General features: G+C 46.8%; 1 protein-coding gene across 1 annotated transcript in view; it reads left to right on the forward strand.

Annotated features, from left to right (window-relative positions):
• Nucleotides 1–16,091, forward strand: part of Fbxw8 (F-box and WD repeat domain containing 8) — a 111,026-nt gene extending 94,935 nt beyond the window's left edge. Inside the window, exons 9-11 of the mRNA XM_076855167.1 lie at nucleotides 11,260–11,433; nucleotides 14,119–14,229; nucleotides 14,817–16,091. Of these exons, the coding sequence (XP_076711282.1) occupies nucleotides 11,260–11,433; nucleotides 14,119–14,229; nucleotides 14,817–14,961 (430 nt within the window). The 3' untranslated portion in view covers nucleotides 14,962–16,091. The remainder of the gene's footprint in view (nucleotides 1–11,259; nucleotides 11,434–14,118; nucleotides 14,230–14,816) is intronic.
• Nucleotides 16,092–17,517: the final 1,426 nt, after the last annotated feature.

The following is a 17,517-nucleotide window of genomic DNA, read 5'->3' on the forward strand; positions in this document are numbered from 1 at the left end:
AGTCTGCAGTGTTATCAGCCGGGAGAAGTGAGTTTTTCCAAAGGCATAGTGCATCTTTTCTTGCAGGTGCGGGCTGTTAGATGTCAAGCAGACAGTGTGTCTGGCTATTGACCACAGTGTCTTCTTGGATTCGATGGTGTCTAACACTGTTTGTCTGTCTGTATTGATCCTAGCACGTTCGCATCTGGGAAACCAGGGCGTGTCATTCCAGTGGCATCACGAACAGCTGACAGCATTTTCAAACATTACATAAGATAGTGGTCCTTTTTACAACCCCTGGTGTGAAAATATATATTTATTCACTGAAGGCAAAAATGAATTAATAGCTTAGGAATTAGGATATTTATTAGAAGCTTGAATGGTTACCAAGAACAAATAGATCACTTTGGTGGTGGTAATTGTGATTTTAGTTTGAACTCTGTTTGGGATTCATTGAGATTTAGACTCTATAAATTTATGTCTTCCACCAAATTTGGAAAGCTTTCAATTATTATTTTCTCTTGTAGTTTCTCTGCACTAATTTCTTTCTCAAATAAAAATTCTCCTTCAGGAACTTGAGTGATGAGTGTGAGATCTTTTGATCTTGCCCAGCAGGTCACCAACACTCTGCTCATTTGCTTTCCCACACTGCCCTCTATTCTTCAGAGTTTATGATTTCTACTGGTCATCCTCAGGGTCACTGATTGTTTCCTCTGTATCTTCATTCTGCTGTCAAGCCCATCCAGAGAGATTTTATTTCAGATTTTATATTTTCTGATTCAGAACTTCCATTTGGTTCTTTTTCATAGTTGCCATTTCTCTACTAAGAGTGTCACTTTTACTCATTTTACTGTTATGGAATAGGGTTATAGTAGGGGCTTTTAAGTTATGATTCCCCAAATCTTGGTTACCTTAGGTTGACATCTGTTACTTGTTTTTTCCTTTGAAAGTGGATTATATTTTCCTGTTTCTTTTTGTGTATGATGTGTCAGGTATTTTGAATTGTATTCTGGACATTGTGAATGTTGCATACTTTGGATCCTGTTACATAATCCTCTGGAGAATTTTTTTTTTTTTTTTAATAGGCAGTCACCCTAGTTAGGTTCAGACTACACATATTGTCTGTGGTGGTGAATTCAATGTCAGCTCAATTTCCAGATCCTTTGCTCTGTGGTTTTTGTTGGTCTTCAACATTGCTATGTAGGGGTTCGTCTGAGGCTTGGCAGTGGTTTAATCTTAGTTGAGGTCTTACAGGCTTCGCGGATACACCTTGGGTCTGTCCTGGATGCTCAGGGATAAGACTGGGACTCACGTGGTTCTCGCACAAGATTATGGAATCTGCTTTTTCAGTTTCCTTTTCTCCTGGTCCTTAAGCTTTCCAGTCCTCAGGGGCTCCTTTTCCTGGTCCTATAACCAGAAGACAGGGTTTCTGTAAGAGTTTTCCCTGCCTGCATCATCCCACCACCCCACTCTGACTGGGGACTATGCTTGCGGCAAAGCCACAAAAGAGCATAAGAAACCCCATAAACACTCCCACCCTCCTCTTGTGGACTTCAGGGGCCCCTGTGGTTGGTTCCTGTAGTCAGAAAGATATAGTTTCTGTTGGAATTTTAGCTCCTGCTGCGCCACATGGTTCTCCTGTGGAAGCTGCTCTGGGCAAGCTGCAGGAGAACACAGGCAAGGTGGGGAACACCTCCCATGCCAGCTGTGCCCCTGCTGTGACTCTCCTTCACAGTCCGGGGGCTTGAGTTTGTTTCCAGCCGCCACAGGTGTTTGTTTTTCCTCCATGGTTGAGCAGTGGTGGCCTCACTCTGTCTTGGCCAGAATCAGGACTCCCACTTTCTTATAAATGATTTAAATAAACAAGTAGTTGACAGGCAAGGGCTGTGTTAAATGAAATGCCTTCCTGTTCTCTGGCCCTCAGTCTTCTCATCTGTGATCTGCTCCTTCTCCCAGTGAAAGCAGGGATCTAGGATGGAGCTTACTAAAGCAAAAGTTGGCGCTAAGGGCTTTGATCAGAGTGAAAGCTGTTACTTGCTTAAGGCAACATTCGTTGAACCAACAGATCCCACACTCTCCTCTCCTAGTATTCAGATAGAATTAACATACCATATAATTCAGAGATAGAATTAACATACCATATAATTCAGAGATTTAAATAGCACCAAATAGTGGTTTTTGTGAGTTCACAACATAGGCAGCCATCAGCACCATCAATTTTGAAACACGTACACAGAAACCCTGTACCCATTAGCATCACTGCCCATCTCCCCCAACGCCTGCAGCTCCGAGCAACCACTAGTCTCCTCTGTTTCTGCATGGATTTTTCTTTCCTGGACATTTCGTACAAGGAATGGTATATGATCTTTTACAATTAGCTTCCTGCTCAGCACGCTGTTTTCAAGAGAAGCCCCTTTTATAGCATGTACCAGCACATCGTTCCTTTTTATGGCCAAATAATATCCCACTGTTTAGTTAGACCACATTTTGCTTATCCATTCATTAGTTAATGGACATTTGGGTTGTTTACACCTTTTGGTTATTATGTTTAATGCTGTTACCATATTCATGTTTAAGAGTTCATGTGGGCATGTTTTCAATACTCTTTGCTCTGTATACCTGGGAGTGGACTTGAAGTGTATGGTAACTCTATGTTTCACTATTGACATATTAGCAGACTCTCTTCTAAACTGGCCACACCATTTTAGACACCTGCCAACACTGTAAGCAGACTCCGTTTTCTCTATCCTCACCAGCACTTGATGTTATTGTCTGGAGTCGTCCTAATGAGTGTGAAGTGCTGCCTCCTTGTGGTTTTGATGTGGCTCCCCTATGCTAGTGGTGTTGGACATCCTTTCAGGTGCTTATTGCCCGTTCGTGTCTCTTCTTTGAAGAGTTGTCTATCCAAATCCATTTTTAGCTGAATTAATTTTTTTAAATTGTTGAGTTGTTTACATATTTTTTCTAGATATAAATCCTTTGTCAGATATATGATTTGCAAATGTTTTCATTCTGTGGGATGTCTTTCTTTCCTCTTTCTTGAGCACAGAAGTTTTTAATATTGATGAAGCTTGATCTGCTTTTTTGTTCCTTGGGCTTTGGTGTCATGTATAAGAAACCATTAACCTAGGGTCACAAAGATTTGCTGCTGTGTTTGTAGTTCTGGCTCTTACTCTCAGGTGTGCAGTTCTGTAGCAGGTGTGGGGCAGGAGTTCCTCCTCATTCTCTTGCATGTGGACATCTAACTGGTCTAGCACCATTTGTTGAAAACTGTTCTTCCCATTGAATTTTCTTATTCTTGAAAGTTTGACCACAAATTTAAAGGTTTATTCTAAATTCTCATTTCTGTTCCATTGAGCTATGTCCACATTTGTCAGCACTACACTGCCTTGATTATGTACAGTTTTTTATTTTAATGTACTACTTATAACACAGTAAGCTTCCAAATGTCAGGCATGCTGCACAGCATCGTTATAAATGAAAGTCAAAAACTTGTTTTAGAGTCTTTATGTACAACATGGATATACAAAATAGTCATAAAAGTTTTAAAATTTAAGAAAATGGCAGTGCTTCCAACTTGGGATCATGTGCCTTTTTGTTTTGACATGACATCCATGACCCTTATTGCCACAGGCAGTATCTTGGGCCAGCTTGTCATGGGTCACAGAATTTGAGGATTAACTAGAGTTCTTCAAGACCATCTAAGGAAATGAAGATCCAGAAAAGTTCATGGACCGGTCCACATGACATGTTACTCTTGACAATGCTGACTTTATGTTCTGTATACAGAGAACTCTAAACATCAGAGACCCAGCTTTAAAACACAGAAAGCACCAGCCTAGTCGGAAAAAATTGGGCAGGTCACCCTGAAAATACGTACTCTTCTAGGCGCTATTTAAAATGAATCATTTCATTGAAGGCCATCATCAGTGCTGTGCAGATAAAACCATTGATTTTGGTATGTAAGGGTATATTTTAAAATCCTCTTTTAATAGCTCAGGTTCAGTAAGATCAAACAGAATCATGTATTGATTTCTTTTTAAAAAATACACACCAGTTTTCTCAGTTAATTTGGTCATAAGCAAAAGAGCCTGTTTTAATGTTTTGTTGCTTATTTCCTCTATTTTCTGGAGGGAAATATAGCAGAAGGTCGGGTCCTTCTTAATGAAACTGCTGAGCCAGAGTCTGAATAGGCTTCAGCCTTGCCACCAAATACAATTTACCTTATTATCATATGGGACTATTTTATCCAGACCAATAGGAAGTGAGCCCTGACTTGTGGCCCCCAATTAAAGAGTCTCTCAGCTTCCTTCCTGCCTGACAAATAGAAAGTTGTGGTGGCTTGTGGTCCACCGCCTGCTGCTTGAGAGTGCACAAGTGGGGCATCAGCATCGCATTCGCTCCATCTGCAAGTGTTATAATAAGTTATTCAAAGCTCTTAACACAGGACCAACCAGAGCGTGCCTCCCTCTCAGTTCCAGCACGTTTTCCTGCCCATCAGATGGATGCTCCTCTGCTGGAGTCTTTGGAAGGTTCTGGTGTCTTTTGTTTTAATTGGCGGGCTAGCGCCGGCTCCTATGGTGTGATTTTCATTAGAGAGGGGCTGCAGAGAGGGAGTGTTGGAACAGTCCTCCAGCCCAACCATGAATATTAAACATAATACAATTACAGCTTTCCGACCAATTATTTTTCTTTTCAGTGGGCAAAGTTGATGAAATACTCGCTAGATAGAGGTTTGTAGTATCTACTGTTGGCTTCTTTTTGTCCCTGGAATCGGTTGTCCTGGCATATGTTTGTGCCCATTTGCTGTGCTACCTGTTTCCCAGCGGCGAGTGTTCGATTTGAACGCTGAGGTTGCAGACTGTGCCAAGGTTCGCTGCATTTCAACTTGGTGCTGCACGCTGTCAGATGTTCGAGGCCGATACCTGCTTCTTAATGTGAATTTGATGGCTTGGGTGGACTCAGCACACCGAGGTGTGTGCTATTTTTGCAGACAAGAAGCCAGAGTGATGTCCCTCTAAGGAGTTGTTAGAGAAAATACTACTTTTTTCCTGTGGGGAGAAGTTCAAGTCTGTTTTGGCCCACTGTTGTTTTCCTGGGTGATATCAAAGACACTGCTGCTGTATCTTTTGGTGCATTTGTTTATTTTGTTTGGAGCCGTCCATACTGGTGTCTAAATACAATAGGAAAACAGATGGCAAACTTTGAACTTCTGGACCAAATTTGTGTTTGCCTTTGTCTCCTTAACAGCCAAACTGTAAATTATGGAGTTTAAATATTCAACAGAGGAGCTCTTTATGAAAATCACCACACCAAAAATAGACCCTTAGTAACCAAACACGCACTGAGAAGTACTGGGCTAAACGCCCCACCCCCCCACATCCTTAGCAGGGTCCCACTGTGGTCCAGAGGCGGGCCTCTCACCCAGCACTTTTGCTTGTCCTTCTTCTCCCCTAAAGTCTTAGTCCTCCTACCTGCACAGGCGCAGAGATGGGTGTCCCTGCATCTGAAGGGAGAGAAGGATCTTTGTTTTCAAAGCATGCTTCAAGCTCTCTCTGGTCTTTCTAGTCCCAGATCCTCCAGCGGAGACGCAGACTGAGCAGACTGAATGGCATCCCACGGCAGGAGGCCCCTAGTTGTCTGCACCCCCACTGCTTCCTCGTGGCTAGGCACGAAGTAATGCCTCTGCCTCTGGCTCTAAGACCATATTTTTTTCAACATCCTGCTTCCACTTAACATTACCTAAGAAATTAATTATTAAACATTATGACACACAACATACAAATGAGGGTGTATATAAGGTATATACATAATGTCAAGAACAGAGACTGAGCATAACTAGAACCCTTGAAGACCTAGTTCCCTCCTGGTTGTGGATGAGTTCTTGTTTTATAAACCACATGACAGTGTCAAGAATCAAAAGCAGAAGCCTCTTTGTGGCTCTCATTCTGCCACTGCCACACCTCTTCTCCAGGATAACTGCCATTAACATTTCCAGTATGTCCTTCCAGAATTTTTAGTTGCTTATAAACAGCATGAACTTTCAAGTTGAATTTAAAAGCACAAAGTGGCATTGAGGAGGTCAGTCTTCTATGCACCCCTTTTCCTGGCCAGCATAGTCAGCCTCCTCAGTTGACTGCTGTCCTCCAGGTGTCATCCTTACCGTGGCATAGGTGTGTGTCCCCCCAATACACTTATTCAGGGTGGGGAGGGGAGCATACTGGAGGCTGCGCCTGTTGGTGATGTAGATCTGCCAGTCTCTCATGCCCCATGTGAACTAGCGTAGGGATGCACCAAATTGCAACCAGCATTCATTGGATGTCCTGGCTGATTGTGCCACCCACATCCAGTCATTCAAATCAGTGACTTTAATGTCCTTTCTAGTTTTTCCTGTCAGCCTGATTCTCATCCTTAATAGGCAATGTTCCCCCCTCAGGGTGCTTTGAAGAGCTTTGTTTTTTCTCACTTTTATAAAGCATCCTTTGGGGGATGTATTTCAGTTTATTCTGATTACTTCAGTATCAGTGTGTATGACTTGCATTACTCCTGGGAAAACAGCAGCCGTTACCTCTTTGAGGGCTGCTTCTTTGCCTTACACTCTCTGCTCTTCTGGAACTTAGTTGGGACTTGTGTGGCTCCACCCCTTCTATCCTTCACATCTCAACTCCTCATTCACATTTTCCATCTCTTTATCCCTTGTGCTCCCTTCTTGGTAATCTCTCCAAATTTGTCCTCTAATCTCATGAATTTAATTTCAGGGACTATATCTTCACATAATATAGAAGTTTTGTAGGGCTTTTTTTAAAAGAAGGAACCTTGGTACTCTTCAGTCCCCCGCTGGGAGTAAGCCTAGGACTTAAGAGTCCTGCTTTCCAATTCTAAGCAGGAAGTGTGAGTCAGGCGGTATAGCGATACCAGATTTCAAACTGTGCTACAGAGCAATAGTAACAAAAACAGCACGGTACTGGTACCAAAACAGGCGGGTGGACCAATGGTACAGAATAGAGGACACAGAAACCAATCCACAAAATTACAACTATCTTACATTCGATAAAGGCGCTAAAAGCATGCAATGGAGGAAGGATAGCATCTTCAACAAATGGTGCTGGGAAAACTGGAAATCCATATGCAACAAAATGAAACTGAATCCCTTTCTCTCGCCATGCACAAAAGTTAACTCAAAATGGATCAAGGAGCTTGATATCAAATCAGAGACTCTGAGTCTGATAGAAGAAAAAGTTGGCTACGATCTACATACTGTAGGGTCGGGCTCCAAATTCCTCAGTAGGACACCCATAGCACAAGAGTTAATAACTAGAATCAACAAATGGGATTTACTCAAACTAAAAAGTTTTTTCTCAGCAAGAGAAACAATAAGAGAGGTAAATAGGGAGCCTACATCCTGGGAACAAATCTTTACTCCTCACACTTCAGATAGAGCCCTAATATCCAGAGTATACAAAGAACTCAAAAAATTAAACAATAAGAAAACAAATAACCCAATCAACAAATGGGCCAAGGACCTGAACAGACACTTCTCAGAGGAGGATATACAATCAGTCAACAAGTACATGAAAAAATGCTCACCATCTCTAGCAGTCAGAGAAATGTAAATCAAAACCACCCTAAGATACCATCTCACTCCAGTCAGATTGGCAGCCATTATGAAGTCAAACAACAACAAGTGCTGGCGAGGATGTGGGGAAAAGGGCACACTTGTACATTGCTGGTGGGACTGCAAATTGGTGAAGCCAATTTGGAAAGCAGTATGGAGATTCCTGGGAAAGCTGGGAATGGAACCACCATTTGACCCAGCTATTGCCCTTCTCGGACTATTCCCTGACGACCTTAAAAGAGCATACTACAGGGATACTGCCACATCGATGTTCATAGCAGCACAATTCACAATAGCTAGACTGTGGAACCAACTTAGATGCCCTTCAATAGATGAATAGATTTAAAAAGTGTGGCATTTATACACAATGGATTATTACTCAGCACTAAAAAATGACAAAATCATGGAATTTGCAGGGAAATGGATGGCATTAGAGCAGATTATGCTAAGTGAAGCTAGCCAATCCCTAAAAAACAAATGCCAAATGTCTTCTTTGATATAAGGAGAGCAACAAAAAACAGAGCAGGGAGGAAGAGCATGAGAAAAAGATTAACATTAAACAGGGACAAGAGGTGGGAGGGAAAGGGAGAGAGAAGGGAAATTGCATGGAAATGGAAGGAGACCCTCATTGTTATACAAAATTACATATAAGAGGATGTGAGGGGAAAGGGGAAAAAAGGGAGAGAAATGAATTACAGTAGATGGGGTAGAGAGAGAAGATGGGAGGGGAGGGGAGGGGGATAGTGGAGGATAGGAAAGGTAGCAGAATACAACAGTCACTGGTATGGCAATATGTAAAAACGTGGATGTGTAACCAATGTGATTCTGCAATCTATATATGGGGTAAAAATGGGAGTTCATAACCCACTTGAATCAAATGTATGAAATATGATATGTCAAGAGCTTTGTGATGTTTTGAACAATCAGTCACACACACACAAAAAAAGAGTCCTGCTTTCTATGGTGACTCTGGCCCATCGGTCTTGACATGCACCACACTAGTGCCTCACCCCCTCCCATAGGCAGCTCCAGGTACCCCCCATCTAGGTGTCAGCATGGCCCAGGGAAGCTGCTGTGTGGGTGAGCTCAGCACTGTTTTAAGCCCCCATTATTAAGTGATTTGCAGTGGAAGGGTCCACAAGTTGTCTGAAATGGAGACCCCATTTTTGCAACTAAACACAGTGCTGTGGCTAATGGCCCATGTAGTGTACTCTACATGTGTCTGCTGTTTGGCTGGGTGGTGTTTGCATAGGGTTTGGGTAGTTTGTGTTGGGAGCATTCCCAAGCCCCAGCCTTACTCAGAGGATCTTAGGGGATAAGTGGTTGTGCACGAGAGTTTTTTGTTTACAGTAAACTTGAATTTTTTTCTTTGAAGCTTTTCATATCCTTGCCTTCATTTTAATATTGGGTTATCAGTTTTTACTATTAATTTGAAGGAGGGTGGCCCTCTGTTATAGATATTTTCCTCAGTTTATCAGTCTCCCCCTCCAGTATGGGAAAAAGTTAAAATACTTTTATGTGTAGTTATAAATCTTTTTCTGGCTTCTGGGTTTTATGATGTTTAGAATAGTCATCCCTATTCCAAATAGTTTCAGTGTAATTGTGCCTAACTTGTTAAGTCCTCTGTAATTTATTTTGGTGTAACTTATGTCGTCCAGCCCCAAGTTGAGACAGTATTTTTGCCTTTAACTGCTTTTAGAAAAGTGGGATCTTTTTTGATCACATTTTTTAAAATAGTGGTTATTTATACATGATACAGCCATTGATTTTGGCATATTTGAATTATTACTGAATTCTCTGGGACTATCATCTCTATTGATAAATTTGCCCAATTTGTTCCAATATTGTACCTTACACGTTCTATCATTATCTACTTTTGCCTGACACTCGCTTTCCTGCTAGGAATGGGTGTTAGAGGCCAGGCTTCTTTCCGGCACCCAGGGAAATGACCGTGTGGTTTTTCTTTTGACGGTGCTGCAGCAAATGTGCTAGTGGGTGTCCAGGATGAGGCCCCCTCCGTGAAGAGTGAGGTATGGTGTGGCCACGCCCAGGTCCCTGCTTTCCCAGGAGTGGGGAGCTTCCCTGCCTTTCCAGGCTGGGGGTCAGTTTGGGTGATTTTTTTCCCCTTAGAAATTTGGAGATTTAAGAAAATTAAGTCAAAAAAGTAGAAAACCTAACCAGATTATAATGACCGAGGAAAATGAATTACAAACCGGCCCCATCTGTAAGAAAGAAATTAGGTTTGTGTAGCTTTGGGTTTCCCCCAGTTGAGCTTTACTACACCTTTAGTACATCTTGCCCTGAAACCTGCCTTTTCTGGTATTGAAGTGCAGCCTGCCAGCTTTGTCACCTGCACACATGCTCACAGGCCACCTGTGACGAGTCTCACTTCTGAAAGGGAGGTGCACCTGTGGCCCCTTCGGACATGCTGGCTGCTCAGGCTGCCAGGCCCTGGCTGAGCCCTCCCACTCGCTGCAGCTGTGTGGGCGTCCCGCCGTCCCTTTGATGCTTTGCTGTATTTTCTTTCATAGATTCTCCTTAGGGAGTTCACTTTTGTCCTTTCCTGTTAAAAATTAAAAATCGAATCGTCATGCCTTCAAACTTTGCAGGAAACTAAACTTAGAATTTTTGGTTCAAAACAATCCCCTCCCCCACTGAACTCTGCAAATAAGTGAGTGTGGGGGGGTGCTGCTTATGGGAACAGAGCCCCCGCGTGGACTGTGTTTGCAGTGATCCTTGGACTGTGTTTGCAGTGATCCTGTGTCACCACGCTTTTGTGTCAGACACATTTTGATCACGTTTCACGCGAGGGCAGGGTCTTTTCAGGGCAGCAGTTGTTTTTTCCTTTCTAATTTGTGTCAGAGGGTCTGTGAAATTCACTTCATTCTTGTTCATTAATTTGCTTACATTTTGACACATTCAATTTTAGCTATTGGGGCTTGTTTCAGGAACTAAGTATGATGGTATTTGCAGTAGACAAGAGATTTCTGACTCAGTCTAACTCATCCATGTGAAAAGCTAGCATGTATTTGTAAAAAATGAGTTTTTTAAGGAGGTTCTTAAATCCAAATTCTTACTAGGCAAGTAATTATTTTAAGTCTCCAGATAAGTGACTACCAAACATCCACACACTTGTCACAGTTCTGCTGGGCTCGAGTATAAAAGTACTTCCTAAGTGTCAAGATGGTCACAGATCAGGGAAGTGTTTCCTGGCCAGGGAAGGGTTTGGGTTGCAGACAAGTGGCACCAATTTACCTTTGCCCTTAACAGAATCTTATACCACCGGCAAAATCACTGTATAATAGTTACCACTGGGACAGGCTTCTCAGTCCAACACCACGAGGCATCCTTGTGCCAGTTGGATGTCACCTACCCTCTACCTGGATATGTACTCATTGCAGTGTCTCCCTGTTGAGGAGATCAGATGGACAGAGCAGCAGTTGCCCTGGGTCACTCCTGTTCTATGTGCTTTTAAATCATTCTGATGAAGTGGTCATGGGTACTCTGAACTACAGCAGTGAGAAGAGAGTAGTCTATTTCAATATTGTAGGTGTGTGCAGTTGAAGTAGTTTTACGTAGGAACATTGTACCCAGATCAGCACAACCGAGGGGGAAGCTTTAAACTAATCCCCTTTCCCTTCTCTGTGCTCTTTTGACCCTTCCAGGGTGAGGATCCACGACCTCCGCACTGATAAAATTGCCCTGTCACTCTCGGCACACCAGCTTGGGGTATCTGCAGTCCAGATGGATGACTGGAAGGTTGTCAGCGGAGGCGAGGAGGGCCTGGTGTCTGTGTGGGATTACCGCATGAACCAAAAGTTGTGGGAGGTCCATTCCAGGTAAGCTTGTCCCGCAGGTGTTTTGAGGAATAGCAGTCACACAAACCATCATGCCAGTCACCCGAGCCAGGCACTGTACTAAGCGCTTCCTCAAGTGCATCCTGTGAGCAGGCTGTGCTGCTGCCTCCAGTGTTCAGATGAGGAAACTGAGGCTGGGACGTGGTCCTGCTCCAGAGAGACGCAGTTCTTCTCTCTTACGGCATCGGTTTGCCATCATTCATATCCAACCCTGAAGAGGCCCAGCTTCTCTAAGAAGGACCGATTTCTCATAAGTGCTATTCTGGTTGTTTTAGAATTCCTCCATCTTACTAAAGCCAGCTCAGAACTATCGGAAGCCAGCTTATCTAGGCCATGATGTGGCTCCCACTAGGTGCAGGGGGATGCAGGTGGGAGTACACACTCCTGGGTGTCAGATTGCAAGAGGATCTGCCTGTTGTTTGAGCTGTCCTCACACTGTGTAGGGGGCACCTAGGACTAAAAGTGTTCTGGCCTCAAGTTTTCATTTCAATCTTTACTGAGAATATTGAAGAGAAGTAGATCCTATGCTGTGCACCGGCTTATGGCTTTGTGGATGTAGGCACTTTTTTTTCTTTTTTTTTTTTTTTTTTTAGGCTATTGTGATGCCATACCAGGCATCTCCATTTCTTTCTTTCTTTCTTTCTTTCTTTCTTTTTTCATTCTAATCAGTCATACATGACAGCAGAATGCTCTCTGATTTTGTACACAAACGGATCACAACTTTTCACTTCTCTGGTTGTACACACAGTAGGGTCACACATACTTTTTTTTGGTTCCAGGGATTGAACTCAGGGCACTCGACCACTGAGCCATATCCCCAGCCCTATTTCAATTTTCTTTAGAGACAGGGTCTCACCGAGTTGCTTATTAGGGCCTTGCTGTTGCTGAGGCTGGCTTTGAACTCATGATCGTCCTGCCTAACCCGCCCAAGCTGCTGGGATTATAGGCGTGTGCCACCGCACCCAGCTGGCACATTTATATTCACAGTGCCTAAGTGGTTAAAAGGTTTTGTGTGAGCCTGCTCTTAACCTTTAAAGCAGAGCTGAAGTTGACCAAGGCCACTCCCACCTCCACAGAGGAAGGGGTACACACCCAGTACCCTGTAAATGGACATTGTAGGTGAGGTGACACACGCCTGTAATTCAGCAACCTGGCCACTGAGGCAGAAGGATTGCAACGTCAAGGCCAACCTGGACAACTTAGTGAGACCATATCTCATACAGGGCTGGGGATATAGCTCAGTGGTCGAGCACTCCTGAGTCCAGTCCCCAGATCTCAAGAAAAAAACAGACAGCAAGGTGAGGTGGAGAACAGCACTGGCGAGTACTGTGGCTAGCAGCTTTTTGACACCTGGTAGTGTCAACACCACCCAGTTCTGTCTCTTTCCCTCCCTTCCCTACTGGCACAAGCCCCTTGCTGATTTTGTGATGATACACTGTTGCCACCAGGTGGTGCCAAAAGCAAATAAAAGTTCTACATGGGCCTCCCAGAAGCATTTGCCTTTAAGGGAAACCTGGAGTTTGTTTTGAGAGCTGGCGCTGGAGGGCAGCTTCTGGAGCTGGCTGTGCCTGTGCTGGCTGTTGGCTCCCTGCCCCCTCTTGACCGGCCATTCAGCAGCTGCCAGTCTTCCAGGTGTGGGCTGCCCCAGCTGTTCCTTTAAAGTGCTCAGCACTGACTTTTCTCTCCATGGTCCCCTGCCCAGAACCCGCTGACTCACCCACGTCCTCCCTGAGCCCTCTGCCCATCCTAAGCGCAGTCCAGTGTTGTGTTGTCACTTTCATGTCCCCCCTTCTGCTTCGGACTCCTCAGCCAGCCTCTGGGTCCTCCTCACCCGTCAGTGACACATCCCCAGGCCTGAGCCCTCCCTTCTCTCCCCCTGTCCTCTTGCCTTCTGTCCCCCTCGCTGGGCTCTGATGCCCCCTTTGGTTTTATTACTCAGGAGCATCCTGGGCTCAGCCTGAATAGGCCACTCCTGTGCTGGCCTGGTGTCCCCTTGGCCCTGAGTGTCCTCCCAGGTGCTTCAGTCAGTTCCACTCCCAGAAGCTGTCACTTCTCTTGTGCTGCGGTGGCCTTGGCTGAGAGCTGTGGAAATGCGCCTTACCTTCCCCCTGGCGAGGAGCTTCTGAGGGCAGCCGTCCCCTGTAGGAGCCATTGGTGTCACAAGCACCTCCCAGCTTAGCACTGTGGCCCAGCAGGTGCTACAGAAGGTTTCTAGAGTGAGCGAAAGTCCGTTAGACTTGAAACCATCACTTGCCAAGATGTTCTCAGTGTGCCGTCACAGCCCGAGCACAGGTGTCATTTTAGTCCTGACTAAATGGCTAAAGCCTTACAGATCACCCTTAAATGTCCCCACATGCTACAGATGAGGATCCCGGCTCAGAGCTCAGGAAGCCTGCCCAGGACTTCTAGCCAGGGGGGCAAAAATAGGGCTGGTCTCCACTGCGTGTTGCCCATTTGTCTCAAGTTGAGTTTGTCCTTATATTTCAGCCAGAGTGCAGGTGGGACTCCCCAATTTGTTTATGAAGTGTCAGCAGCTGTGGGAGCTGAGGGAGAGCCTTCTCTGCAGAGATAAGCAGGGCCTGGGGGTCCAGACTCCCGCGGGAGGCTGCGCTACCCACTCTTCTGCAATGGGCTCCACCTCAGAGACCTTCCCCTCCCCACTCCCAGGCACGCCGTGAGGCACATCTCCTTCAACAGCCACAGCCTCATCACAGCCAACGTGCCCTATGAGAAGGTGGTGCGGAACTCGGACCTGGACAGCTTCGCCACTCACAGGAGGTCAGTGGGATTGGGTGGGGCCGGGTCTGCCGTGTCCACAAGGACGATCTTAGTTGGGTTTCATTGATAGAAGCCCCCATGGCACATTGCCCCTGTGGGCAGCCCAGGTGTGGCCATTCTTCCTATCCGTGACCGCCAAAGAGCCAGGAGAAATACCCAGGGCCTGTCAGAAGCCCTCCCCAGCCACTCGTGGCACTTGGTGCCGGCTGGAGGCTCCGAGCCCCAGCAGCCCACAGACTTGCCTGTGCTTAGAATCCTAGGGCCATGCCTGGTCCTCAAAGCTCCTGTTCAGTCTGCTGGTGACCCAGCTGCCAGTCAAAAGAGGTCCATGTGTGGGTGGGCTCAGGGGCCTTTTCTGGGACTGTGCCTAGCTCCTGAGTGCCCCCTGCAGCTGACCCCACCCACATCCACAGGCCTCGCCTCCACAGCCTACTCTGCCTGGACCCAGGATGCTGAGTGTCTGACACATTGTGGGCCTCAAAATGAATTGCTGTCTTGTCCCAAGCCCTGCCTTCTACAGAGCCAGAGCCCTTCAGGGCGAGGGCCAGTAACGCCATCCTGACCAGTTGTCCCTCTGCTTTCTCCAGACACCGGGGGCTGATTCACGCCTACGAGTTTGCCGTGGACCAGCTGGCCTTCCAGAGCCCTCTTCCTGTCTGCCGCTCCTCCTGTGACACCATGACCAGTTACAACTACGACCTTGCGCTCACTTTTCCCAGTGACAATATTTAGTGCTTCATTGGGAGCAGGGAGAAAAGTGGGAAGGACCAGTTTTATAAACTTGCAAACCCTAAGAGAGCTGTCTACAGAGCAGTAGGCATTTGGGGGACCAGCTGCTCCTGAGTGTGGCATCCTCACCTGCCTCCGCTGCCCTCAGCCACAAGCAAAGCATGGGTGTGTGCCATGGCTCCTTCCATCTCACCCTGCTCTCTGTGGCTTAGAGTAACACGACTCAAACTTCACCTCCTCCCTCACTGCCCTTCCCTGGTCCCACTGGAGGCCTAGGGAGCTCCATGCTCTGAACACCAGGCTCAGCTGGCCCCGGCTCCTGCCCTGGTGGCCATCTTCCCAGGTGGCCATCTTCCCAGCCTCCAAACTCTTTCAAGGACCTTGCAGTCCTGAGGATGTGCCAGTCTCTGGGCCTACAAGGCCCCATCCTTTGGATCAAAGATCAACTCAGGGTGGTCTCCTCTGAGCTCCCACCTCGCCACTGCCCAGTGTGACCTGGAGAGCAGTGCTTTTTCTTCATAGCTTTTACCAGGGTTTATAAGTATATATTTATACAATTATTTCATTAAGAACTATTTTGCTTTCTATTATGTCAACAATATATGATACAAAGTAAGTATTTTCTCAATATTCACAAACTTAACAGCCATCCTCCAAAGGGAGAGGTCGAGGAGGGACCGTGCCTTCAATCCCTGAAAATAAAATAAGACTGTGCGAGAGTGCAATCGAGAAGTAGCTTCCCTCCCAGAGCAGGGAACCATCGCATTGGTCTTGATTTACTTTTTTTCTAAATAGCAGCAGCATCAGCTGCTCTACCAGCTGCTCTACACAGGCTGATAGAGCTTGCCTGGCATGAGACCCCTGGGTTCCACCCCCAGCCTGAGACCCACATGCAGTGGGTCATCAGCAGATGGAGTTACTGAACAACCTAAAGACCTGGAGGATTTGCATAACATCATTAGCAAGCTTGATCCAGGAGATGTGTGTGGAACCTTGTCTCGTTTCACATGTCCACAGACCATGTTGGAAAGTCTCTGATTGCAGGAGGCGGACACCCTGTAGCCTGTTCCCTGACCCCGGGACAGTGCAGTTAGGAAACAACACAAAGTAAGAAATAAAAGTGTGTCTGGATATACGGAGGGCTGTTACTGCGGAAGGGAAATGTGGGTTCTCAGACCCAAGGCAGGGGGGCAGAGGCCAAGGCCAGAGAGGAACTATGACACAGCAGGAGGAGTTGAGGCCTCCCCAAAGATGCTCAGGAGAGGCCACGGTGGCCCAGACAAAGTGCAAGGAGGGGGTTGAAGGGTTAGAAGCAGATGAATTGTATAGCTCTTGATAAAGAAGGTACAAGGACTGTTAGGGACAGAAAAATGCTGGCCTCAACATGAGGTCACCTGCTGCCTCCTCTGAAGAGAAGTGAGCAGGGATCCAGTGCTGGTGATGGAACTCAGGCCCTGCCCAGGCAAGCGCTGTGCCTGAAGCTTGGGGAGGGTTCTGGGCTTGCTTCAGTCAGCCACCCTTCCACACCCGCTGCAGCTCGGCTCATGCAGCCAAAGAGCCAAGGGGGAACTGCACTCCCCAGCCAGAGACTGCCCCCTCAGACTGCCTCCCAGGAGCAGGTGGGCACCAGAATCCTGCTCCTTCTTGGGAGAAATGCCCCTGTCAGCAGGGAGCTGCTGTGTGCCCCATTCTGCTGGCCTGCCTGTATTCGGGTGCTCGTCCTCCTGCAGCTGGACCCCTGCGGTTTCTTTCTGAGGCAGCTCCTTCCAGGTGAGCCGCACACTCTGCAGGTAGGGCCTAACTCCTCGCCTGGCAGCAACTGGAGATAATGAAACATCTAGAATCAGGAGACGCAGAAAATCTTTCTAAAATTAAAAACAGTTTTAACTACGAGCATTCCCTGCTAACAGCCAGCCAGGAGGGAGATGTTTAGCCCCCAGCCCCCCAGGAAGATAGCCTGAGTTCCGGAGCAGAGCCCTCAGCCCCAGTGAACCTTCAGGCCAAATAGGTCTGTCTGCAGCTGGGCAGAACCTCTCGGGGTCAACTGCCCTGACCAAGGCTCAACCAACATCCCCCAGTGGTCAGCACGGCCAGGCCGCAGCCACCCCGCCTCACCTGCGTCCTCTGGCTTTGCAGGGAGCTGCGTCCCAGGCCTGTGCCAAGTGCATTTGGCACCTTTGTTTCCTTGGAGCTCTTCTGCTTCCCAGATTCTTCCTCCTGGGGTCCTCCCCGAACATGCAGTGGGGGGGGCGGGGCAGGGCGGGCGGCAGGACACCACTGGGTCTCATCCCCAAACACATGGCATACCTCCTGCCTCTGTCTGTCCTGGTATAAGTGTTCTGAACTTTGTTGTGGCTCAGGCTGTTCTGACACTCCTCAGGGTACATGGTGGCAGGCCCCTCCTGGCATGGCTCAGAACCAGCTCTCCACCGTTCTCTCAGTGGAGGGCCCCAGCCGAGTCTTCCCCAGAGCCTCTACCACAGGGTTCCCAGCCCAGGGTCAGAGACCCACCGGGGACACAGGCAGCCTGCAAGTGTAGCCATTTTCAAGGAACAGCTA

Source organism: Callospermophilus lateralis, chromosome 1, assembly GCF_048772815.1.
Source record: "Callospermophilus lateralis isolate mCalLat2 chromosome 1, mCalLat2.hap1, whole genome shotgun sequence".
NCBI lineage: Eukaryota > Metazoa > Chordata > Mammalia > Rodentia > Sciuridae > Callospermophilus > Callospermophilus lateralis.